Source organism: Dendrobates tinctorius, unplaced genomic scaffold (assembly GCF_039654945.1).
Source record: "Dendrobates tinctorius isolate UK_male_01 unplaced genomic scaffold, ASM3965494v1 ptg000144l, whole genome shotgun sequence".
NCBI lineage: Eukaryota > Metazoa > Chordata > Amphibia > Anura > Dendrobatidae > Dendrobates > Dendrobates tinctorius.
In genome coordinates this window covers 7,564,294-7,590,370 of record NW_027361811.1, presented here as the reverse complement: position 1 = coordinate 7,590,370, position 26,077 = coordinate 7,564,294, and the positions used below count along the sequence as shown (strand labels likewise).

At 41.3% G+C, this 26,077-nt stretch overlaps 1 protein-coding gene across 1 annotated transcript in view; it reads right to left on the bottom strand.

Annotated features, from left to right (window-relative positions):
- GOLM1 (golgi membrane protein 1) overlaps nucleotides 1–26,077 on the bottom strand; it is an 84,402-nt gene that overhangs the window by 18,484 nt on the left and 39,841 nt on the right. The window contains exons 2-4 of the mRNA XM_073545993.1: nucleotides 24,891–25,040; nucleotides 12,576–12,755; nucleotides 7,334–7,388 (exon numbers count right to left, since the gene is read on the bottom strand). Of these exons, the coding sequence (XP_073402094.1) occupies nucleotides 7,334–7,388; nucleotides 12,576–12,755; nucleotides 24,891–25,016 (361 nt within the window). The 5' untranslated portion in view covers nucleotides 25,017–25,040. The remainder of the gene's footprint in view (nucleotides 1–7,333; nucleotides 7,389–12,575; nucleotides 12,756–24,890; nucleotides 25,041–26,077) is intronic.

Sequence of the window (26,077 nt, the reverse complement as noted above, 5' to 3'; positions counted from 1 at the left end):
GGGTGTATAGGACACCAACATACCACAGTTTCTCTCATTTTCTTGTAATATAGCCCAAATCAGAAAGGATTTAACTGGCTGACTAATCTAGTGTAAAGCCAAGTTATACATAGTTTCAATTTGGGCAGTGTGTGGTACAGCAGAGATTAGCAACATACAGCTGCCAGAAGGTTCATATAAGACCTAAAGCTGGTCCATACACATAACCCAGCTGCAGGGCTCTAGCTATGCATCCCGACCCCACATAGGCTGTGCATGTATTCTGTACGGGGAGAGGAATCCACTGCTGGAGGCCTCTGGTGGTAGCTTATCGCAAGAAACAGGAGGTTCAAGCCACTACTGGCTGTCACCATAAAGATCACAGCACTCTTACTAACTTTTGCATTGGAAGCGGAAAACAATTAAAGGGGTATTTTTGCAGAATGTATTTATCAACTATCCACTGGTTAAGTAAAAATACTAGATCAATGGGGGTCCAATAAATAAGTTGGACTCCACAAATCAAGAGAATGGGGGGTCCCAGATTTCCTTCTAGCCAGTCACAACATGAAAACTAAGGGTCCCTTTTCACATAGCGACGCACCAGCGATCCCGACATCGATACGACCTGGTAGGGATCGCTGGTGCGTCGCTATATGGGTCACTAGTGAGCTGCCAAACAGGCAGATCTCTTCAGCGACACAGCAATGATACGGCGATCCGTATGCACGAGCAGCGATATCCAGCTGGGGGGGCCCGGTCGCCGCTGCGTGTCACATGTAGCGAGATCGCTGGCGAGGTCACTGTGGTGTCACAAAAATCAGTGACGCTTCAGCGATCTCGCTATGTGAGACGGGGGCTTAAGAGGAGCTAGAATGGTATGGTGGCATTGTTCTATGGTTGTAATCTTGTGGATAATAGAATGAGACACTGGGTCCATTTTTCTAACACTTTGAGGGGGGAGGTTTTAGCATTTATCCTGTGGATAGATAAATCATTCTGGTAAGAATACCCCTTTAACCATTTAGGAAAAGATACAGTTTAATCAAAGCAAACTGGGCAAAATTAAGAAACTGTATATTCCAAACATATCAATGATTATTTAAAAAAAAACAAAAACCTTCAACGAGGTATGAAATTTAGTACCTACGCAAAAAAAGTGAATAAACCAAAAAAGTCCAAAATTTGGAAACTTTAAAACTTCCTTGAGAAAGCCACATTGGCGAAAGGTGCATTGGAGCTGGAGATTGAGGGAGCCATTGATAATGGGTATTTATAATCCTTGTTATATTTTCTATGCACTTTATTTCAGACTTTGGTCTGTCTACTATTTGCACTTTATATAGATCATTCCTGGATTATTTAGGACAGTGCTATTTGATCATGGCCCCTAGATATGTTATGTAATTATTTTCTCCTTATATATTTTATGATGTCTATTTTTTGCTGGTTTCTCCTTTGTTTTAATATTGTCATGAATAAAACTATTTTAAAGTCTCAAAATTTTGGACTTTTTTGGTTTATTCAGGTTTTTGAGTACTACTATATTATCTTTAGTGAATACCTTCATAGGTTTTGTAATATTGAGGGAGTTGATCTCACCACGTGGTTGGTTTGAGCTATGAAATTTGTCACAGTGTATACGTCAAAGTTATTCAGGTCAGATAAAATTCCCTACAGATATCCTTATGGCATATGTGTAGTTTCTGAAAAGCAGTTATGATCCCGGTCATGAACAGGAGGAAGCGCACTATTAGGCACTTCATAACCTGTAAAACCACATTTTTGGTTTGGCTGGTTTGCCCATGGCAAAATCCATTTCTCCTATGGAAGCTGAACGGCACTGTTGGGTACCCAGACTCCTCAAAGTCCCAGTGATTGCCTGTCATTTTCATCTTATCCTTCTTATTTTTCAGACATAGTTGATGTGTCCTCTTTCTGCAGCTGAGCAACAGACTACTCACTATATCAGGGGAAGGGAACTTTTTCTGCAAAGGGCCATTTGGAGATTTATAACCTCATTCGCGGGCCATACAAAATTGTCAATGTAAAAATTATTCTGCCATATTTGATTAACTCACCCCTAATGTGATGGCTAGAGCTGCTTATCTTTGGAGAGGCATGTGATGTTAGGCGATATTGATGTTCCTATTCACAACGGCTTTTCCAGGTTTGCGTCGGTCAGGAGCGTCATCGACTCTTTGTGATAATGAGGTTTTGTAAAAAAAAAAAAAAAACGGCACCAAACACAGCTGTATATTTCACTGCATGTCTCCTCAAAGTGGGAAATTCATTACTGTTCATGTAATGCTTATAGAACGCAAGCAATGGGAGGCCTGCTGTATACATTACATAGACACTGAGACTGCTGCGTACACATCCTATAGAAGATATCACGACAGCTGCATACATCCCAGGCAGGAGCGCAGAGAGGGCCAACGCTGCCCAAAAAGATTGTCCTGATGCTTGCACTTGCCAGTGACAGATGTAATCCACTGTTATGCGCACCATGGCGGCTGTCAGTAGTTAACACTGTGTACACAGACCTCTACAAAAGAATTCAAGGGTCAGCAGTCAAAAAACAGGTCTGGTAGCCCAAGCACTGTGGCCCACCAGGAATCTGCCTGAGGCACAGCAAAATTTACATTTTTCCCAACCACTGCTCTATAATTACGTGTATGTAAATCATGTCTACTACCATACTTACTTGCTAATAACAATGAAGATGTCTAGTGCAATTGTTTCCAGAATTATATTAACCCCTTAGTGACCACCAATATGCTTTAAAACTGACTTGCGATATAAGAGACTAGCAAGCCTCTACGGGTGACAATCCAGCAGCTATCAGCTGCGCAATAAAGCTGGCAACTTGCTGCATCAGCCATGATCAGTGTTGGCAATGACCATAGCAATTTAACCCCTTAAATGCTGCTGTCAATAGTGACAACATCTAGATGGTTAAAAAGAGTGTGGGGGCTCCCTCTTTAACTCCATCGGCACCCTGATATCTTGATTGTGTTGTCCTGGTGTTTGCTATGGCAATTCATGGCCAAATAATGGCCTTAGAGTCTGCCGGCTGCAGTGGCCTGTTGAGACGTTAGAAACAATTAGGTAGTAATTGTAGGTAGTAAAATATATATATATTTTTTTTATTTTTTTACTCCTGTCATGTCACTTTGCATTAATTCCTGAAAGGTAAATAAACTACCTGAAATCAATTTTGAATACGTTGGGTGTGCAGTCTTTAAAATGGTATCACTTTTGTGGGTTTCCAAAATATAGGACCCCCAAAGTCATTTCAAAACTGAATAGGTCCGTAAAAAATAAGTTACTGTATATACTCTCGTATAAGCCGAGATTTTCAGCCCATTTGGGGGGCTGAAAGTCCCCCTCTCGGCTCATACGCGAGTCATATACGTCAGGGGTCGGGGGGGGAGTGGGGGTGTCAGCTCATACTGACACCCCCCCCGGCGCGTCTCTGCAGCCCCCCTGCTTGTCACACGGTCTCAGGGGCCTGCCTTCAGTGGTCATGTGGTACCGCTCATTAAAGACATGAATATGCGCATATTCATGTATTTAATGAGCGGTATCACATGACCGCTGGAGACCGTGGGAGAACGGGGCTTCATAGACGGCGCCAGGGGAGGGTGAGTATATGCTATATTCACCTGTCCCCGTTCCCACGCTGCTCGCTGCTGCCTCCTCTGTCAGTGATGTTCAGGACAGAGGGCGCGGTGACGTATTTAGTGCGCGCCGCGTCCTCTGCTGCCTGAACGTCACTGACAGATGACGTGGCAGGCAGTGGCGAGCAGCGTGGGAATGGGGACAGGTAAATATCGCCAGTCCCGGGGTCATGAGCCAGCAGTGTCACTGGCACCTGGCCCCCAGCAACGGAGAGGTGAGTATGTCATTTTTTTTTTTTTTTTTACATTAGCTGCAGCGGCATATGGGGATTATTCTATGGAGCATCTTATGGGGGGCATAATCTACGGAGCATCTTATGGGGGCATAATCTACGGAGCATCTTATGGGGGCATAATCTACGGAGCATCTTATGGGGGCATAATCTACGGAGCATATTCTATGGGGCATCTTATGGGGGCATAATCTACGGAGCATCTTATGGGGGCATATTCTATGGAGCATCTTATGGGGGCATAATCTACGGAGCATCTTATGGGGGCATATTCTACGGGGCATCTTATGGGGGCATATTCTACGGGGCATCTTATGGGGGCATAATCTACGGAGCATCTTATGGGGGCATAATCTACGGAGCATCTTATGGGGGCATAATCTACGGAGCATCTTATGGGGGCATAATCTACGGAGCATATTCTATGAGCCTTCTTATGGGGGCATATTCTATGGAGCATCTTATGGGGGCATAATCTACGGAGCATCTTATGGGGGCATATTCTACGGAGCATCTTATGGAGGCATATTCTACGGAGCATCTTATGGAGGCATATTCTACGGAGCATCTTATGGAGGCATATTCTACGGAGCATCTTATGGGGGCATAATCTACGGAGCATCTTATGGGGCCATAATCTACGGAGCATCTTATGGGGCCATAATCTACGGAGCATCTTATGGGGGCATAATCTACGGAGCATCTTATGGGGGCATAATCTACGGAGCATCTTATGGGGGCATAATCTACGGAGCATCTTATGGGGGCATAATCTACGGAGCATCTTATGGGGGCATATTCTACGGAGCATATTCTATGGAGCATCTTATGGGGGGCATAATCTATGGAGCATCTTATGGGGGCATATTCTATGGAGCATCTTATGGGGGCATATTCTATGGAGCATCTTATGGGGGCATATTCTATGGAGCATCTTATGGGGGCTTATTATATGGAGCATCTTATGGGGCAGCATATAGGGCCTATTCTATGGAGCATCTTATGGGGCCATAACCTTTATTGAGCAGCATATTATTCTATGGAGCATCTTATGGGTTCATTACTAACCTTTATGGAGCATTATATGGGGTGTATTTTGTATGGAGTACCTTATGGGGCCATCATGAACTATATGGAGCATTATATGGGGCTCCTGATTCAATATGGATATTCAAAAACATTAGCCTACTGATGTCTCAATTAATTTTACTTTTATTGGTATCTATTTTTATTTTCCAGCCTAGGCTTACAGTATATGCGAGTCAATAAGTTTTCCCAGTTTTTTGTGGTAAAATTAGGGGGGTTGGCTTATACACGAGTATATACGGTATGTACATTTCCTTGAAAAAATAAAATTACTGCTACATTTTTAAACCTAAAATGCTAACAAAATAAAACAACATTTAACAAATGGTGATGATTTAACGCAGACATGAAGGAAATGTTATTTATTAAGGTTTTTTTGTTATATGATTATCTGGATTTAAGTTTGAAAATTGCTAGGTTTTTTTTTTAAAATTTGCAAAATTTCTGATATTTTTGTAAACACTAAACATATCAACCTAAATTTACCATTATCATAAGGTATAATGTGTCACGAATAAACAATCTCCAAATCAATGAGATATGTTGAAGCTTTCCAGAATTATTACTACATAAAGTGACACATCAGGTTTCAAAAATTTGGCCCGGTCATTAAGGGATTAAAGATCTCATAATCCTACCGTACTTTCTGTATCGGATATTACTACTATGACAGTAGCTTAGTCTGCATGATTTTGCGCTGGTCATTCGGGTACAAAGTACAATTAAGCTAAGAGCATGACATCTCTACTTCTTGTTTATCTGCCATGAACAAAGTCATATTGAAGAATACACTGATGACACGGGGTGAAGTAACATCTTTTCAATAATCATTGTATGACACATTTGGAATATACTGTAATTTGGCCCATTAATATGCATTTCCTGTTCCCATCTGTAATATGCTTTGATTACACTTTTAGAAAATGACATGGCTACATCACATAGCGATTACATCTGTGTAAAATGGACGGCTTGTCTCTCATCCCGTTTCATATTAGTGTTGCATCTGTTTTCACTCATCTGATCTGTCTTTAAAGTTCAAGGGGATGTTGACATTTTTTTCTTTTACTAGGGAAGTCTGCTTCCCCTGTATGATAAGCAGGTAGCAACATACAGGGAGAAAAAAAAACGCCTTCATAATAGCTTAAAACAGACATTCACCTGTGGGAGACATGTAATGACAGACAGCTTGCTCTCACTGCAGAATGATTACAAGTGTAGCACTGAGACTGAAGGCCCCGTCACACACAGCAATGTCGCTAGCGAGATCGCTGATTTTGGGACGCCACAGCGATCTCACCAGCGAGATCGCTGTGTGTGACGGGGATCGCTGATCGTGCACGGCCGTTTTTTGATCGTTGCTCTCCCGATGGCCAGTGCACATTGCTGCGTGTGGCAGCGGGAGCCAACGATCAGCGAGGCTCCCAGCGCTTCAAGCAGGCGCTGGGAGCTGGTATCTAAGGTAAATATCGGGTTACTAAGCAGCGCACGTCACTTAGTTACCCGATGTGTACCTTAGAAACCTGCGTGCTCACAGCTCCCGGCGCGAGCACGCAGGTTTCTAAGGTACACATCGGGTAATTAAGTGACTCGCACTGCTTAGTAACCCGATATTTACCATAGATACCAGCGTACATGCTGGTGCTAATCACTGGTGAAGCTGCCTGTTTGGCAGCTCACCAGCGATCATGTAGCAATGCACCAGCGATCCTGACAAGGTCATATCGTTGTCGGGATTGCAGGTGCATCGTTTAGTGTAACGGGGCCTTAACACCTTTTATCTTTTTACCTTTTGTCAGTGTAGGCGGGAGGGGCAGCACAGCAAAGCTTTCTTTGTCCCATTACATTCATGCCTCACAGTGCTGTGTCAGCTCAGCTGTACTCCTCCCCCTTCACTGTCCCACATTGATTATCATGAGATGAAAGCTAAAAAGTGTTAGTAATGTACAGTCTACTCAGCTCTGCAGCCAATATTAGCTGATGTGGAAATCTTAACATGCTAAACCTTCAGAAAGGTTGTTTTGAAGTTCATGAATGTGGTGGCTGCACACATTAAGAAGCACACCACCTTCAGAGCTTTATCTCATTCATCTATAGCTTAAATCGTTTCACCATTACATGGCTGAAGTGTAATCCTGCCAAAGAGCAGACTATTTTTACCTTCTAGTCTCTTTAAAAGGGTATTTCTTTCAGCATTTATTGCATATCCATCAGATATACCAGAAATGTCTAATAATCATGGGTCTCACACCTATATTGAGGACTCTTCTAGGTGTAAGGACTTTCCGTTTTTTTTCCCCATTTATAACAGTCAATGGTAATGTAGTATACAAAGTATAAAAATCTATTTACCTTGCAGGGTCTGTAGAAAGTAGTCTTTAGCAGTTACATTGTTCTGTAAACTCTCCTGTAAAAAAATTACAGAAAATGACCTTTATTTCAAGAATAAATAGATAAAATGCACGAATAACACTGCAAGCCCTGCCAAAAGTCTTTCTGTAACAGCATGTTATCAACAACATCTCAACAACTGAGCTCTGCTTGATCTACAGCTGAGAAAACTGGGATCATTGTAACTGCCCCCCCATCTCACTCTACCCCTCCACCAGACCTATCCATCAATGTCAACGGCTGCTCTCTTTCCCCAGTCCCGTACGCTCGGTGCCTTGGGGTGATCCTCGACTCTGCCCTCTCTTTCAAACCACATATCCAAGCCCTCGCCTCCTCATGCCGCCTCAAACTCAAAAATATTTCCCGGATCCGCTCATTCCTCAACCATGAAACCACAAAAACACTAGTGCATGCTCTTATCTCCCGCCTCGACTACTGCAACCTCCTACTCTCTGGCCTCCCCTCTAGCACTCTGGCTCCGCTCCAGTCCATCCTACACTCTGCTGCCCGACTAATCCACCTGTCTCCCCGCTATTCCCCAGCCTCCCCCCTATGCCAGGCCCTTCACTGGCTTCCTATCGCCCAGAGGCTCCAATTCAAAACCCTAACCATGACATACAAAGCCATCCACAACCTGTCTCCTCCATACATCTATGACATGGTCTCTAGGTACCTACCCGCACGCAACCTTCGATCATCTCAAGGTCTCCTTCTCTACTCCCCCCTTATCTCTTCTTCCCACAACCGCATACAAGACTTCTCCCGTGCTTCCCCCATACTCTGGAACTCCCTGCCGCATCACATCAGACTCTCACCATCAACGGAAACCTTCAAGAAGAACCTGAAGACCCACCTGTTCCGACAAGCCTACAGCCTGCAATGATCCTCGGTCTACTGAACCACAGCATGACCTGCTCTACCCTCTCCTACTGTATCCTCACCCATCCCTGTAGACTGTGAGCCCTCGCGGGGAGGGTCCCCTCTCCTTATGTACTTGTGTGTCCCTTGTCTTACACATGTTTACTATACTTGTCTATATTCCCCCTTTTCACATGTAAAGCTCCATGGAGTAAATGGCGCTATATAAATGCATAATAATAAATAATAATAACTGCTGCACCCTTTAAACTAAATGATAAATCACTCTAATCAGGGCCTCTGCCCCGACCTCATGGGGCTGTCAGATCACATGGCAAAAATATGGTGACAGATTTCCTTTAAAAAAAACAAAAAACACAACATTATAAAGTTTAATACAATATCAAAGTGCAGCTCTGAACCCTGCAAAACAGTGCTGGACTATAGTGCTGGCAGCCACATTGGTTCAGGAAAAGGTTTATTAGCTAAGGAAAACAATGTATGTGAAATGTTGATTATAAAGATAACATTTTATATATTGTTTAACAATATATAAAATGGTAAAAAGTTGTTCAAAGGTGACAGACTAACTCACATAACTACTCTGTACATTCCTGATCATCACTAGCAATAATGCTGTAAGTAATGAAGGTGTGCATTCATAAATCAGTAAAGTCCAAAGTACAATTCTATTTCTTTATGACACTGATAATAAAACTCTACACAGGATTTATGAGGAGCTCCATAAACAATGGATGGTACAACACAGGAAGGATGGGGAAAAACAGGGACACCCTCCAAAAGTTACTTCAATTTTTCCCTTATATGTTTCTTAACATGGTGAAGTTATAACTATTTTGCCAGGTTTAGAAAAATAAAAAAATGAAAAGAAAACACCGCAATTATGAAGATTTTTTAATACAAATGAAGGAAAAAAAAAGCGTTTGTGTGTTAACGGAGGTCTGCAAAGACACTCGTATGTAGTGTACCTTGGCTTGTACTACAACTAGAGATTGCTGAAAGATGAAGGTCTGTAATTAGAGTTTCTTATTATTGATTATGCAGTAATAAAATCTTCAGCGAAAAAGAAGACTGATAAAATATGAGGCTCCATCTTCTAATTCAGGCTGGGATATATGGAATAAATGAAAGTGGTAAGCCTACAAGAGTGAGCCCGAGGCCACTAGCTAAAAGTGAATGTAACAGATGTGTTGGGGACAAGATGTTATGTCATAACTAAGTATTACAAATTCTAATCCTGCACTTAGTGCAGCCTTCCTCGCAGTCCATCTGTCCACAAAATGACCATTAATAGAGAAGCATGTGACCAGAAATGTCCATTACTCTCCTCCAATTAAAAAAAAAACAAAAAAAAAACAAAAAACACTATGGATGGGGAAAAAGGAAAAAAAAAAAAAAAAAAAAAAATAAATCTGTTTTCAATTGGAGGAGGCGGCAGGCAGGCATTTGACAAAGGCCATATCGCCGAAACGTGCGTCGGGGTGGGCGCACCTTATGGGTCTCTATATTAGCCTGAACAGGTAATAATTATGATACTGTCATTTCAATATAATATGTTTCCAATAGGATGCCTGTTCTGTAGGACTTAAAGGCCAATTGGGGTAGTGCAATGTGTATTAGAGCTTTTTGCTGTAGTCAGTTATTGAATGAGGTTTACATCTATCCCCCCCTTGAGTGCGCCCTTTGTGCTCCCTACATGTGAAATTTGGTTTTGATCTCTGTCCCACCTGTTTATTAAATATAGCAAGATATTTGACAAAGTACTTAATTTTGTATTTTCAACTAATCTCTTTGGGTTTTTTTTCGATCGTGGTTTTTTCCATGTGTATGAATTAATAACAGTGAGAGCAGACGGCGGCTAATGGGAGTATTAATGAGCCGGCACATGTGCTATAAATAAACAAAAAAAAAAAAATAATGTGGGTTATCCTTTATTTTTGATAACCAGCCAGGGTAAAATGACAGCTGTGGGCTGCAGTCCTTAGTCATCCGCTTTAGCAAGGCCGGCTATCAAGAATAGAGGGGCCCCCATGTTGCTTTTTTACAATATTTTTTTAAAAAAACGGCATGGGGTCCCCCCCCATTTTTGACCAATAGCCAAGCTAAAGCAGACAGCTGGGGGCTGGTATTCTCAGGCTGGTATGGGCATATGGCTATTAGCCCTCCCAGCCTAAAAATAGCAGCCCGCAGCCACCCCAGAAAAGGCGCATCTGTTCCATGCGCCTATTCTGGCACTTTGCCCGACTCTTCCCACTTGCCCTGTGGCGGTGGCAAGTGGGGTTCATATTTGAGGGGTAGATGTCACCTTTGTATTGCCTGGCAACATCAAGCCCACGGAATAGTAATGGAGAGGTGTCTATAAAATACCTATACATTACTAAACCTATTGTTATATTATTAATAAACACACAGCCAGAATAAAGTCCTTTATGTGAAATAAAAAAAACCCCTACACTTTCTTTTTTTATTTAAAAATAGCAAACACAGTTATACTCACCCAACACCTATTCCATTGAAGTCATGGACTCCTGTAAAAAAACAAAACAAACAAGAAACAACCATATCCCTCAGCTGACTTGCGCTCTGCTCATGCTGTAATCCATGTCTGGAATAAATATTTTCAACCTGGACGGTGCCAAGATGCAACAGTCCAGGTTGAAAACCATGGGACAATGAATTGCTGCGAGCTCAGCCTCAGTGACTAGCTTTAACATCATCGAGGTTACTGCAGGTTACCGATCTTGCATTCACAGCCAGGCCCCTGAAGTGCTGTGACCTCAGTGAGATCACTGCTAGCACCGCAAGAAAAAGTCTGAAGCACTGAATTCAGTGAGTCAGCGCAGTTCAGGGGCCTGGTTGGGAACGCAGTCTCAGTGACCTGCAGTAACCTTGATGATATTACCACTAATCACAGAGGCTGAGCTCGCAGCAACTCCTTCACCAGAGGTTTTTAGCCTGGATGGTCGCATCTTGGCACCCTCCAGGTTGAATACTATTTATATTAGACATGGATTAAGGTGTGGGACAGAACATCGAACAGGTGAGGGAATATGGTGTTTTTTTATTTTTTTTTTTACAGGAGACCATGCCTTCAATGGAATGTGTACATCAACAAAGGAGTATATTATATATAGACCTATCAAAATATTAGGGGCATCCTTGTTAATCCATATACTGCATACTGACAATGGCTGAGCAGCATAAAATAAGAAAATAGAGTATTACCTTCAGTAATATGGTAAGCTGCAGCCAAAGGAGAAGGACCAGCACTGCTTTAACCTGATGCGCTTCACCAAGCTTCTTTCGGGACCATTCCTTTTTTCTCAGGGGATTTATTTTATTTTTTGTATTGCTGTAGTGTTCTACTCTCAGAAGTGCTGTTCACTAATCATTTTTTGTTACTACCTGTACCACTATATATTGACTGATGATCTGCTGCTTATAAGGATTTTTAAGAATGCATTAAAAACACTTCTGACAAACAAGCGCTTTATTCATTCATCAGGTAATTGTCAGCATGTTTAGACATGCTGCCAATCGGGAACAATTGTTCACAAACTATTGGCTTGACTAAATAGGCTATTAGACCAAGTATATTATTGTGGCTGCTCCAAAACAGTCAGATAATATGTTTAAAGTACTTATGAAAAGAAAAAGTGGGAAAAATACTCAAGTTTGGCTGACAGATTCCATACTCCTGTAGTGATCATTGGGAATCCTATCATCCAGGCTCTAAAAGAGGTTGTTTTTGAACAATAGAAAAAGAATTGTTGCAACATGTTGCCAACTAGATAATTCCATGCCTAGGAGACTTGGTACTCTCTTTAAAAGTCACTAAGGTCATACAAAATACTAGATGTAGTTTTTGAAGTGGTGTGCATTCATTTTTGTATTAACCAATTTTAGTAAAATTAATGATTAAGTACTGAAAGTTATATTAACCTTAATTTCATGTTATGGATTAAAAAATGGTCTATGATACTCCAGTCTTGTCAAAATTTTGTAAATTGTTCCTGTGTTCAATGAGCTATTGATAAAAATCTTACTTTTCTAAGGGGATGTAAATGCTGAGCACTGCAAATACACCAAAATAAAGAAAAATCATCCAATATGAGATTTCACCAAACTTGGGTTTTAAAAATTAAACTATATATTGCATTTCCTACTGTACTTTTTGTGAATTTTCAGTCTCTTGATAAGTAGGAGTAATATGTATACATCAGTAAAGCAAATGCTGCAATACACTTCATCTGAGTTCACATAATGAAAGTGTAGATGTGGGAGTGTAAATGAGTATAGACAACATAAGAAGACACCTTCCCACCTTCTCACTTTTACATAACAGCTGCACATTCTGCATCTGAGAGCTGTGCAAAGACTGGATAGTGTCAATCTGCTTTTTCTGTTTTGCCAACATGTCTTCATATTCATTCTTTTTCATTTCAACGGCTCCCCTTTCGGCTGCTGCTCGTCGAATCCTGCCCTCCAGCTCCATCACTCGGCTCTGAGATAATGAAATAGAGGATTAAAAGCATTGATCCAAAAATGATAAAGAAGTCTTATAATAATGTACTTATCACCCTTTAGCGCTAATTACCTTCCAGTTGGCATTAAAACTGCCCTACTGTAGTTCCAGTGCTCCTGGTCAATCATAAGCAGTGCAGTTTCTCTAAGAGAAAGAAAAAATATTTTCAGGCGAATTGTCGAGCACTGTACAGGGTCAGGTAAGGAGTCATTTTTTTTTTTTAATTTATTGCCACACGTCTCCTTCATCAGGCAAAACATAAATATACCCTATGTTTTACCAGATGAAGGAGCAAGTACTGCTCCGAAATGCATAGCAATATATTTTTTTTTTTTTTATATACCGTACTTACGTCTTCACCCTTTATAACTGGATGACCATGTACAGCGCTCAACAAATCACCTGAAAATATCCTTTCCTTCTCTATTCTATTTCTGGACCACACTGGGATCCTGCAGGTGGCCAGCAGCTAACAGAACCATCATCCAGCTTTATTCAGTGATGTGCCACAGCTGCACATCTGCTATAGGTGAGCACCTTTTTAACCTCACACCAAAAACTTCCTTTCTTGGTGATCTGCACAAGCTGCGCTTTCCTCCTTTGAGTCTCTCTAAGCTAGAATTCTGCCCGCATACTGCTGCTCAGGCTTGACCAATAACAATGTATTCTACAGTCATATGTAAAAGTTTGGGCACCCCTATTAATGTTAACCTTTTTTCTTTATAATAATTTTGGTTTTTGCAACAGCTATTTCTGTTTCATATATCTAATAACTGATGGACTCAGTTATATTTCTGGATTCAAATTAGGTTTATTGTACTAACAGAAAATGTGCAATCTGCATTTTAACAAAATTTGACCGGTGCAAAAGTATGGGCACCCTTATCATTTTCTTGATTTGAACACTCCTAACTACTTTTTACTGACTTCCTGAAGCACTAAATTGATTTTGTGACCTCATTGAGCTTTGAACTTCATAGCCAGGTGTATCAAATCATGAGAGAAGGTATTTAAGGTGGCCACTTGCAAGTAGTTCTCCTATTTGATTCTCCTATGAAGAGTGGCATCATGGGCTCCTCAAAACAACTCTCAAATGATCTGAAAACAAAGATTATTCAACATAGCTTTCCAGGGGAAGGATACAAAAAGTTGTCTCAGAGATTTAACCTGTCAGTTTCCACTGTGAGGAACATAGTAAGGAAATGGAAGAACACAGGTACAGTTCTTGTTAAGCCCAGAAGTGGCAGGCCAAGAAAAATATCAGAAAGGCAGAGAAGAAGAATGGTGAGAACAGTCAAGGACAATCCACAGACCACCTCCAAAGACCTGCAGCATCATCTTGCTGCAGATGGGTCACTGTGCATCGGTCAACAATACAGCGCACTTTGCACAAGGAGAAGCTGTATGGGAGAGTGATGCGAAAGAAGCCGTTTCTGCAAGCACGCCACAAACAGAGTCGCCTGAGGTATGCAAAAGCACATTTGGACAAGCCAGTTACATTTTGGAAGAAGGTCCTGTGGACTGATGAAACAAAGATTGAGTTGTTTGGTCATACAAAAAGGCGTTATGCATGGAGGCTAAAAAACACAGCATTCCAAGAAAAACACTTGTTACCCACAGTAAAATTTGGTGGAGGTTCCATCATGCTTTGGGGCTGTGTGGCCAATGCCGGCACCGGGAATCTTGTTAAAGTTGAGGGTCGCATGGATTCAACTCAGTATCAGCAGATTCTTGACAATAATGTGCAAGAATCAGTGACAAAGTTGAAGTAACACAGGGGATGGATATTTCAGCAAGACAATGATCCAAAACACCGCTCCAAATCTACTCAGGCATTCATGCAGAGGAACAATTACAATGTTCTGGAATGGCCATCCCAGTCCCCAGACCTGAATATCATTGACCATCTGTGGGATGATTTGAAGCGGGCTGTCCATGCTCGGCGACCATCAAACTTAACTGAACTGGAATTGTTTTGTAAACAGGAATGGTCACAAATACCTTCATCCAGGATCTCAGTAATAGCTACAGGAAGCGACTAGAGGCTGTTATTTTTGCAAAAGGAGGATCTACGAAATATTAATGTCACTTTTATGTTAAGGTGCCCATACTTTTGCACCGGTCAAATTTTGTTAAAATGCAGATTGCAAATTTTCTGTTAGTACAATAAACCTCATTTGAATACAGAAATATAACTGAGTCCATCAGTTATTAGATATATGAAACTGAAATAGCTGTTGCAAAAAGCAAAATTGTTATAAAGAAAAAAGGTTAACATTAATAGGGGTGCCCAAACTTTTACATATGACTGTACCTTTAGAAATCACTGCAGAGTACTGTCCTACTGCCCTGTACACCGTATGCTCTTGTACAATACCGTGCTTGACCAATTTTATCTTCTGCCATCTATATCATATGGAATAGGATTAACTTCTTCCATATGCATCATAAAGAACAGCACTTGTAATGTGAAACTGCAAAAAGCTGCTCTGTTAATTCATATGGCAGAGGATTATATTCTGCCATATGCATCATCATAACAGCATTTTGCATTTTCACATTGCTAATCTGCCAGAATCAGGTAACCTACACATCTTTTTATGTTGAATGTATTTTTTTTTTTTTTTAATTATTGGCAATTTTATTAAATCATAATCTGTATGAAAATAAAAAAAAACTTGCAATTTTCACACTTGCCAAAAGGGACTTATCTAAAAATGCGGATGCGGATTACTAGTAAGAGACTGAGACCCTAAAGCAATGGAATGAAACTGATAGGGAGAAGATACAGATTAGCTATTAGAAAAAAACTTTTTGACAGTGAGGGTGATCAATTAGTGGAACAGGCTGCCCCGAGAGGTGGCGAGTTCTCCATCAATGGAAGTCTTGAAACAGAGGCTGGACAGACATCTGTCTGAGATGGTTTAGTGAACCCTGCATTGAGCAGGAGGTTGGACATATTGACCCTGGAGGTCTCTTCCAATTGTAACATTCTTTGATTCTATATAGAAGCCTCTAATGAGCTGTAAAAACCTACTGTAATTCATAGATCTGGTGTTATCAGCTATATATACTTTGTCCTTTGAGGAATAATTTTCGGCAGGCTCACATCGCAGGCATAATTACAATGATTGATGACATCTCTCTCTATATACAGTGTGCTCTAACGTTTACATACCCTGGCAGAATGTTTGCTTTCTTGGCCTTTTTTTGTAGAATATGAATGATAACACCAAAACTTTTTCTTCACTCATGGTTAATGGTTGGGTGAAGCCATTTATTGCCAAACTACTGTTTTCTCTTTTTAAATCATGACAACCCAAGACAGCCAAATGACCCTGATTAAAAGCTCACATACCCCAGTTCTTAATACCATGTATTGCCCCCCTTTAACATCAATGACAACTTGAAGTCTTTTGTGGTAGTTGTGGATGAGGTTCTTCATTTTCTCAGATGGTAAAGCTGCCCACTCTTCTTGGCAAAAAGCCTCCAGTTCCTGTAAATTCCTGGGCTGTCTAGCATGAACTGAGTGCCTGAGATCTCCCCAGAGTGGCTCAATGATATTGAGGTCAGGAGACTGAGATGGCCACTCCAGAACCTTCACTTTGTTCTGCTGTAGCCAATGACAGATCGACATGGCCTTGTGTTTTGGATCATCATCATGTAGGAACATCCAAGTACGTCCCATGCTCAGCTTCAGGACTGATGATAGCAAATTTCCCTCCAGTATTTGCTGATAACATGCTGCATTCATCTTTCCTTCAACTTTGACCAAGTTTGCTGTGCCTTTGTAGCTCATACATACCCAAAACATCAGCAATCTACCTCCGTGCTTTACAGTAGGAATGGTGTTCCTTTCAACACAGGCCTTTGTTAAGCTCTCTCTCCAAATGTAACGTTTATTGTTGTGGCCAAAAAGCTCCAATTTTGGTCTCATCACTCCAAATTTTTTGGTCCAGAAGTTTCTGAGGCTTGTATTTGTGCTGTTTTGCATATTGTAGGTGAGATACTTTGTGGCATTTGCGCAGTAATGGCTTTCTTCTAGCGACTCGACCATGCAGCCCATTTTTCTTAAAGTGCCTCCTTATTGTGCATCTTGAAAACAGCCACACCACTAGTTTTCAGAACGTCCAGTATTTCAGCTGATGTTATTTGTGGGGGGTTTTTTGCATCTCGATCAATTTTCCTTGAAGTTGTGGACAAAATTTTTGTTGGCCTACCTGACCGTGGTTTTGTTTTTACAGAGCCCTTGATTTTCCATTTGTTAATCACAGTTTGAACGCTGCTGACTGGCATTATCAATTTCATGGATATCTTTTTGTATCCCTTTCCTGTTTTAAACAGTTCAACTACCTTTTCCCGAAGATCCGTTGACAATACTTTTGCTTTCTCCATGACTCACAATCCAGAAATGTCAGTGGCTGGATGAAGATACAGGTGTTTGTCTCGATCCCAACTCACTCAGCTTTTATGCACACACTGATTACAAGCAAAACATGTCACAGGTGAGGATGTGATCTTTAGTAGCCATTCAAACCCATTTGTGTCAACTTCCGTCCATGTTATCTGGTCAAAATCACCAGGGTATGTGAATTTTTGATCAGGGTCATTTGGATGTTTTGGGTTGTCATTATGATTTAAAAAGAGAAAACACAGTAGTTTGACAATAAATAGCTTCACCCAACCACTAACAATGAGTGGAGAAAAAGTTTTGGTGTTATCACTCATTCTCTGAAAAAAGGCCAAGAAAGCAAAAATTCTGCCGGGTTATGTAAACTTTTGGGCACAACTTTATATAGAGAGAGGTCATCAATCATTGTAATTATGCCTGCGATGAAAGCCTGCTGGAAATTATTCCTCAAAAGGACAAAGTATGAGTATATAGTAGCTAATAAAATTGCAAGATATTACTAATTCATTGATGTTGGAAAAAATAATGCAAACGTGTTTTCAAAATACATTAAAACAATAGGTAATTTTATGACAATACATTCCTTTTAAGTTTTGCTGCTTCTTTAGCCAAATCGCCCAACAGCTAAAGATTGAACTGCTTCAGCAAATTAACACCAATGTTTTTTGCAGTATTTCTACAAAACTGACTTTCAGGATCATGCAGAAAATGATGCAAACCAACATAGAGTGAGAATTATAACCATGTGTAATTGCAGCATTCATTTTTGGATTTACCGTTCCTTTAATGCTTTCCAGGCTAAGCAGTTTTTCCTGGAAATGTCACTTTGTTAGTAACATATGTGCCAAGTACCTAATGTAGCGATCTAATCCATGGTAACAGAAAGAGTAATGGAATATCTCCTTTACTATCTTCAAGTTTTAAAGAAAATAAACTATAAAATGGTTCAACAATTGTCTGGTGGTCTATAAATTGCTGTTACATGATGGTCCACTACATTTCAGCGTACTTGAGAAGAAAACATTTTTTAACAGTGTTGTTGGTACTTTGCAAAAAATTATTAGCGCCTACGAGAAAAACTATGTGAAGTCATTTTATGGCTTTCCCTATTTCTACAGAACTTGTCATGGCTCGCATCTGTTGTAAGCGCTCATGAGCAAATATCACATATCAAATATTTTGTTTCTGCCAGCTTGTAGGCAAATGTAAACAATCCCCTTTAATGCAATGTGAGAACACCATAGTTATAACTCACCTTTCAAACCATTAGTCATTGAACTCATTGCCACCACTTTATAGATTCAAACCAGTCTTGCAACTGGTCATGTGGCCGAAGCAGCCAACCATTGCAAACAGGGGGTCATGTGTTGTACATGCCAGTTTCATTGTCAAGGCCAGCGATTGGCTTCAGGGGTCATGTGATCTATATACACGACAGCATAACCACAGGACAATCAAAGGACCGTTATAGCAGCAGGGGATTTGAGAGGCACGTTATGGGTATCTATTTATATAATTTTCTTGTAATGTTTTCATTTCCTATTCTGTCCAGATGTCACTGTATCCCAGAATTCCAAGCGGAGGAAGTTCACCGACTGCCATATTGGGACACCCAAGGGATGGGTGTCTCAATATGGAAACTGCTGCTGGTACTAACCTATTGCGCGGTACCACCAGCAAAACACTGACGCACCACACACACACTCTGTACGCCGTACGCACCACACACTCACGCAGCCTCCTGCGCGGTACCACCAGCGGAACACCGTTGCACTGAGCCTGCGCGAATTCCGCGCAGATGCAGTGAATCATTTGGCTGATCCCGGCAGCAGATGCGCGACGTGTCTACAGGCAGAGGAAGCCATTCACATTAAAAGGGGTTTTCCGACGAGAGACAGCAGACATTTGGGATAGCACATGGGGTAGACAGGTCAAAGAAGAGAGCACAGATGGGAGAAGTGAGCACATGGGGAAAGAGGGAGTGGATAGGTGGGTGAGCACATGAGGGGGGGGGGGGGGGATTCTCAACGCTTCAAAGCCTGCCCCCATCGTGACATTACGCCCTCCTGATGCGATAGCATCAGGCCTCAATCTAGTTTTATATTATGCTTGCCATTTTTCAGAAAGTCCCTGTGGAGGAAGGACCCGTTCCTCCCACGTCACCAATGTGACATAACTACACAGGCACAGCTCTCCGGCGCCCCCTTTTTCTCTTAGGTCAGTGAGGGAACTGCACATAGAGCAAATGGCCGCCGGGGAGGATGTCCTGTTACCCGCTGGGTATTCTAAGATTCACAATCAGAGTAAAAGCATCAGTCCAAGATTAATTTTATGGTTTAATTGCCTTAAGGGCGCACTAGATAATTACAGAAATATACAGTAAGCTATACAAGGGAATTACAGTGGATTTGCAGTCAGAGTAAAATATAACAATAAGGGTACAAGACTTACAGATATTTAGCTGGAGGTCAATTTACCAGATTGTAGGTTGCATGTGAGTGCCGGGAGCTCTGCAGTCCACAGGTACAAGAATCTTAGTTGCCGGACAGACCCCAAAGCATGGGCCGCTGCTCCCCTTGGCAGATCTGTCCCCAGTTCCTTCTTAGATCATCGTCTGGTTCTTCTGTGAGAGAGTGAGTGTCTCTGCCATGTGCTGCTAGTTCTTACGCATGCTAGGTTCCACCCCCTGTGTCAGAGGGTGGGCTAATAATCTCCACCCTTTAGCTCCCTGCAGAACTTATTCCCAATATCTAAGAAAGGGGGTAACTTTCTACAGCATGATCGGATCAGGACACGAGAGGTACCAGTGAATGCGGTTTGTTTTGTCTGTCGTGTGGAGAGCAAACATGGCCCCATTGGGTCGCTGTGGAGGGCCAATGTTTATATCTCAGGTCCCAGAGCATTAGGCCCCATATCCAAGATGGCGGCTGCTCCGTCATCACAGTCCCCTTAATAAAAACATACCTACTAATTATTCCAAGTGTGGCTGCAAGAAATATTACTGACTAATAAGTCAGCATCAGTAATGGAAATGCAGTATATTTTATAGCAAGTAGAAAATGAAAAATTGTGGGACTATAACGCAATGATGTAAGTGAAAGATCAAAACGCCTTGTATACTGCAGAATGTGAATGTTTAGAAGCCATAGTGGGGGCGAGGCCTGATCGGCATGTGGGGCAGACTTGCCTTTCTTTGCTCTCATTTCACATCCATCCCGAGTACTTTCCAGCTATAGCACCAAAGGGGCATACAAACATCATAACACACTCAACTTGGTGCAACTAGTAGTAAGAAAGAAGGAGAAAAAACAACAGCAGATCCCTGACGGAGGCCTGCCCAATATGCTGAACACTTCCACCTGAGAGAAGGTAGCTAACGCTGCTGCAAAACTGGAATGATTTACCAGAACAGCTGTGGCACGGCGCTTTAATGACAGTCTCTGTAGCTAGTTAGGAAATCTCCTCTGAACTGAAGCTTCAGACATTTTATCATGCAGAGGCCCTGATGGTTAACATGGTGACAAAACTAAAGATATTGCCATCTAGTCCTCTATCCCCACAGTGTGGAGGCAAAGGCCCTGAGATATAAGTGACAGTCCCAGTGTTTTCCAACTTACTCCCATAGCCAACTCTAAGACCTCAATGCAGAAGCGAATAGGTCTAGCACAAACTATGCTAGACTGAGCGGTTAAAAAGAGAGACATCCAGTATATTAAGCAACATTTGTAAAAAGCTAATAAAGGTGAGCTGTAGGGCAGTGTCAGTAAGCACTGTGGAAAATAAGCTGCTACTGATTTACAAAGATTGTGAACAGACTGTTCCAATGTCTACTTATTGATGAGAAAGTCAGATCAAATATAGATCAATAGACTAGTATAAAACAAAAAATAACAAACATCTGAAATCAGTGGGTGGGTGACACTAAAACATGGATGCTGCAGGCCATTGGAAACTCCGCTCTATTCCCATTTTTTGCAATCATATGAGCCCATAGAGTGCCCACCATCCTACTTCCAGCAGGAGCCCATGACCTGTTCTCAAATGTCTCATACTTCATCAGCAGACATTCTATTCTATAAAAAAACATAGACCTCAGAGATCTATTCATTGATGATAAGAGAGTCTCTATCAAGCAAGATTTATCTGCAGAAGAATTTGGCAAAGTTCCTCAATATCAAAATGTGGTTAAAAAATCTCCAGCTGTTAATCCCAATAAATGGCACATTCAAAAGCAATCGCATCATTTAGACGGCTAGGAGAGGGAGGGGGTAGTTCGGGCACCTAGAGTCTAAATAAAAAATGCTGTGTACTAGAGGACCTTGAGGATGTTTCTATCTCACCAGGCAGCAGCCTTGGATTGCAGCAGCAACTTTGTTTGCTTTTCAAATTGCTGGTATCGACAATGGCAATATACAGTGCCTTGCGAAAGTATTCGGCTCCCTGGAACTTTTCAACCTTTTCCCACATATTATTCTTCAAACATAAAGATACCAAATGTTAACTTTTGGTGAAGAATCAACAACAAGTGGGACACAATTGTGAAGTTGAACAAAATTTATTGGTTTGTTTAAATTTTTGTGGAAATTCAAAAACCGAAAAGTGGGGCATAGAATATTATTCGGCCGCTTTAACTTAATACTTTGTTGCACCACCTTTTGCTACGATTACAGCTGCAAGTCGCTTGGGGTTTGGCTCTATCTTTTTTGTACATCGCGAGACTGAAATTCTTGCCCATTCTTCCTTGGCAAACAGCTCGAGCTCAATGAGGTTTGATGGCTCCATCCATCTTCCCATCAATTGTAACCATCTTCCCTGTCCCTGCTGAAGAAAAGCAGGCCCAAACCATGATGCTGCCACCACCATGTTTGACAGTGGGATGGTGTGTTCAGGGTGATGAGCAGTGTTGCCTTTACGCCAAACATATAGTTTGGCATTGTTGCCAAAAGTTCAATTTTGGCTTCATCTGACCAGAGCACCTTCTCCCACATGTTTGGTGTGTCTCCCAGGTGGCTTGTTGCAAGCTTTAAACAACACTTTTTATGGATATCTTTGAGAAATGGCTTTCTTCTTGCCACTCTTCCATAAAGGCCAGTTTTGTGCAGTGTACGACTGATTGTTGTGCTATGGACAGACTGTCCCACCTCAGCTGTAGATCTCTGCAGTTCATCCAGAGTGATCATGGGCCTCTTGGCTGCATCTCTGATCAGTCTTCTCCTTGTTTGATATTAAACTTTAGAGGGACGGCCGGGTCTTGGTAGATTTGCAGTGGTATGATACTCCTTCCATTTCAATATGATCGCTTGCACAGTGCTCCTTGGGATGTTTAAAGTTTTGGAAATCATTGTGTATCCAAATCTGGCTTTAAGCTTCTCCACAACAGTATCACAGACCTGCCTGCAGGTGTATCTATACGAAGACTTGATTACACACAGGTGGTTTATATTGATCATCATTAGTCATTTAGGACAACAATGGATCATTCAGAGATCCACAATGAAGTTCTGGATTGAGCATGCTGCACTGAAAGTAAAGGGGCCGAATAACATTGCACGCCCCACTTTTCAGTTTTTGAATTTCCACAAAAATTTTAAATAACCAATAAATTTCATACACCTTCACAATTGTGTTCCACTTGTTGTTGATTCTTCACCAAAAATTTACACTTGGTATCTTTATGTTTGAAGCATGATATGTGGGAAAAGGTTGAAAAGTTCCAGGGAGCCGAACACTTTTGCAAGGCACTGTATATCGGAGAGCAAGTTGAGATCGCTGCCAGCTCAACTATTGTTTGGTCTACAGAAGTGGTTCCTAAACTACAGTCCTCGCGGACCCCAACAGGTCATGTTTTCAGGATTTCCATAGTGTTACACATGTGAGAGAATTCCTGATGCCTTGATGATACTTCCATCACCTGTGAAATACTAAGGAAATCCTGAAAACATAACCGTTGGGGTCCGCGAGGAATGGAGTTTGGGAACCACTGGTCTACAGCTATCTAAAGTGTTTGGGAGGTTTTAACCCTTACATTACCCTGCAGACCTCTTATGAAGAGGTGAGTTTTTGTGGATGTCAGATCAGAATTCTTGTGGTTAAGCAGTATCCATTTGTGAAATTTGATGACTACTTGCATAGTAGCATCTCTGTTTACTTGCCCTTATGTGTTCAATTCTAAATGGTCAATATCGGATCGAGCGTCAAGGGCGTCTGAAGTCTTTTTTGGTTTCAAATCATTACATTATTATTACACATATTTGAATATTTTCTCATGACTGAGGGTTTGGCCTTCAATCGCTTGCTTTAGGGTGCCAGGGACATTGCAGATAAATCCTGCAATGCTGCCAAGCAGGTAACCCAGAGCATCGGGGACTGTGTGCACTGACTAGGGTCAGTTAATCAACTGTGTAGACATAACTGCAGTTGAGAGTGGACTGTATGTTAGGTCTGTGATGTGTAACATGGCCTACAGTGGTTATGATTTGTATAATAAACCACATAGACTGTTTAAGTGGACAAATCGTTCCAGTGTGCCTTAAATTCTGCTGCCAAATGAGTGTCCCCTAATACATTCAGTGAGAACTGCACCACATAGTATTATAACATATATTTTACATACACACACACATACACACCCCCAACAAAGAAGCCATAAAAATATATTTTCTCACATTTTTTCTTGGTTCTATTTTATACTAAACATATTGTAACTCTTTTTTAAATTATTTTGTGATTTAATTCATCATTAGACAAGCTCTAGAGACTGAAAACTCGTCCAGACCTAGACCTTGACACGATTAAAGAAAACTATGCATTTCTCTAAAACAGTGTTCCCCAACTCCGGTCCTCAAGAGTCTCCAACAGGTCATGGTTTCAGGATTACCTTAGTATTGTACATATGATGGCATTATTGCCTGTGGAGGTGATGCAATTATGACCTTGGCAATACTAAGGAAAACATGACCTGTTGGGGAACACTGCGTCTAAAAGCTAAACACACTAGTAGCCACACATATCTGTCTCGTAGTCAGATATTAAAAACCTTATGGAACACATACGTTTAATGTGACAGTGTTCCAATGAAATTTGCACCCAAAAATGGTCTTTCAGGACTTTCATCATACTTAAGTGTTTTAGATATTTCTTATAACTAGTCCAACTAGTGGGTGCAGCCTCACTGAAAAGAGGTATGACTAAGCAATGGTATAAGCAATATGTTCATGAGAATTCAGAAATCTCAATCACTTTGTTGGTGCAGTAACATGCTGTTTTTTTCTTTGAGGGACAAAAAAAAAAACATGTGAACAAGCTCTTTGACAGTATTGATAAATGTGCTTCAAAGTATTTGAAAAGGTTAAAAAAAAAAAAAAAAACCTTTCCCAATTCACTATTAAAGGATTACACTAGAAAAAAAAATCTTGCATGTCACTGCTTTGTATTAGCAAGCCTTGTGCTCTACAGTGCAAAGATTTATATACCTTCACATGGACAATAATCTTTGATTCCACTCCAGTGAATGTAGCTACTGAGCCAGAACTGTTCCATGATGCCAAGCAGCGGACGCCACATCATCTTTTGGCAGCACAGCTGAACAGGATATGTGGTTATTTGCAGAAAATGTGCGTTTGCCATTGTTACATGAAAAAACTAACTAGGTATTCTTTTTAATCTTGTGCTGTGCAAATTATAAAGGAAAAAAGGTATCCTACCTGTAATTCCACACAGCGAGTGCTTGTAATCCAGTAGTTTATTCCAAGGACAAACACACATGCTAGAAGCACGGCAAGAAGAAGTGGTGGAGACTTCATTGCTCTGCGGCCACTCCCCAATCCCATAATATGAAGTACAGTTGACTAAACCTGCAGATAGATTTAAAAAAAGGGGAATGAAACACATACAGGGAGATGAAACCTATCACAAACAGTCAGTCCTGTTAGAACGTATCTACAGGGGCAGAGACATTATTCACATGGTGATGACAACTGCTTTCCGCAAAGTCACTTTATGTTTCCAGGATCCTACGCAGAAGAAAGCTGGCCTTTCTTCCTTCTTTCCTTACTTAAAACTCAACATTTTGTAACTTTTTACAGGACAGGCAAGTAACAAAATGAACTAACGTAATCTATTATCACAAGTATGAAGAACCACAGTATTGTATATAGTAAAATATCAGTCTCCTATGAACGCCCACCTCAGTTGGGCAGGCACTCATAGGAGCACAGTCATGACTGGGGTCTTCAGCATACTTACCATATGTCGAAAAAGGGCAACTCTGACCTCTCTGTTATTAAGCAACTAGATGAATACCCGATGCTATAACGTCACAAAATATAAGTGTAGGAAGTCTACTAAAATAGTAGATTTCTAAGAATCTTTTAATCAGATGTTAAGTAGCCATTGTTGTATTATAAGTATGTTTTTCTATGAGATTTTTCTATATATGCACATATTATTTATTCCCCTTATTTTGCTTTTTTCACAGGTTTTCCTTCCCTTTCGCATTTGCACCAAACCCGCCTCTTTTCCCCTCATTTAATTCATCATACACTCTCTTTTAATGCATATTTTCACTTCCTTGCACTTGAATCACACCCATTCTTTCAACAAAATTACATCCTATGGGTCCATTCACAATCACTAGCGGTGTGCGCTTCCCGCGGCTCCCTGCCTTCACGTCTCCTGGGAGACGCGTCAACACTGATGCCTGCACCGCCCCTTCACCCTGGTTCGCCAGGAGGGGGCGGGGCTTAACATCACGTGACATCACGCAGGTCCTGCTGCCGCAAGCGCCGCTTCATCCCACTGCCACTAATGATTTAGGACATGATATAAAAAGCCAGCACATTATATCCCTGCCATATACTCCCCTTGATGAAGCACCAAGCGAAACGCACGT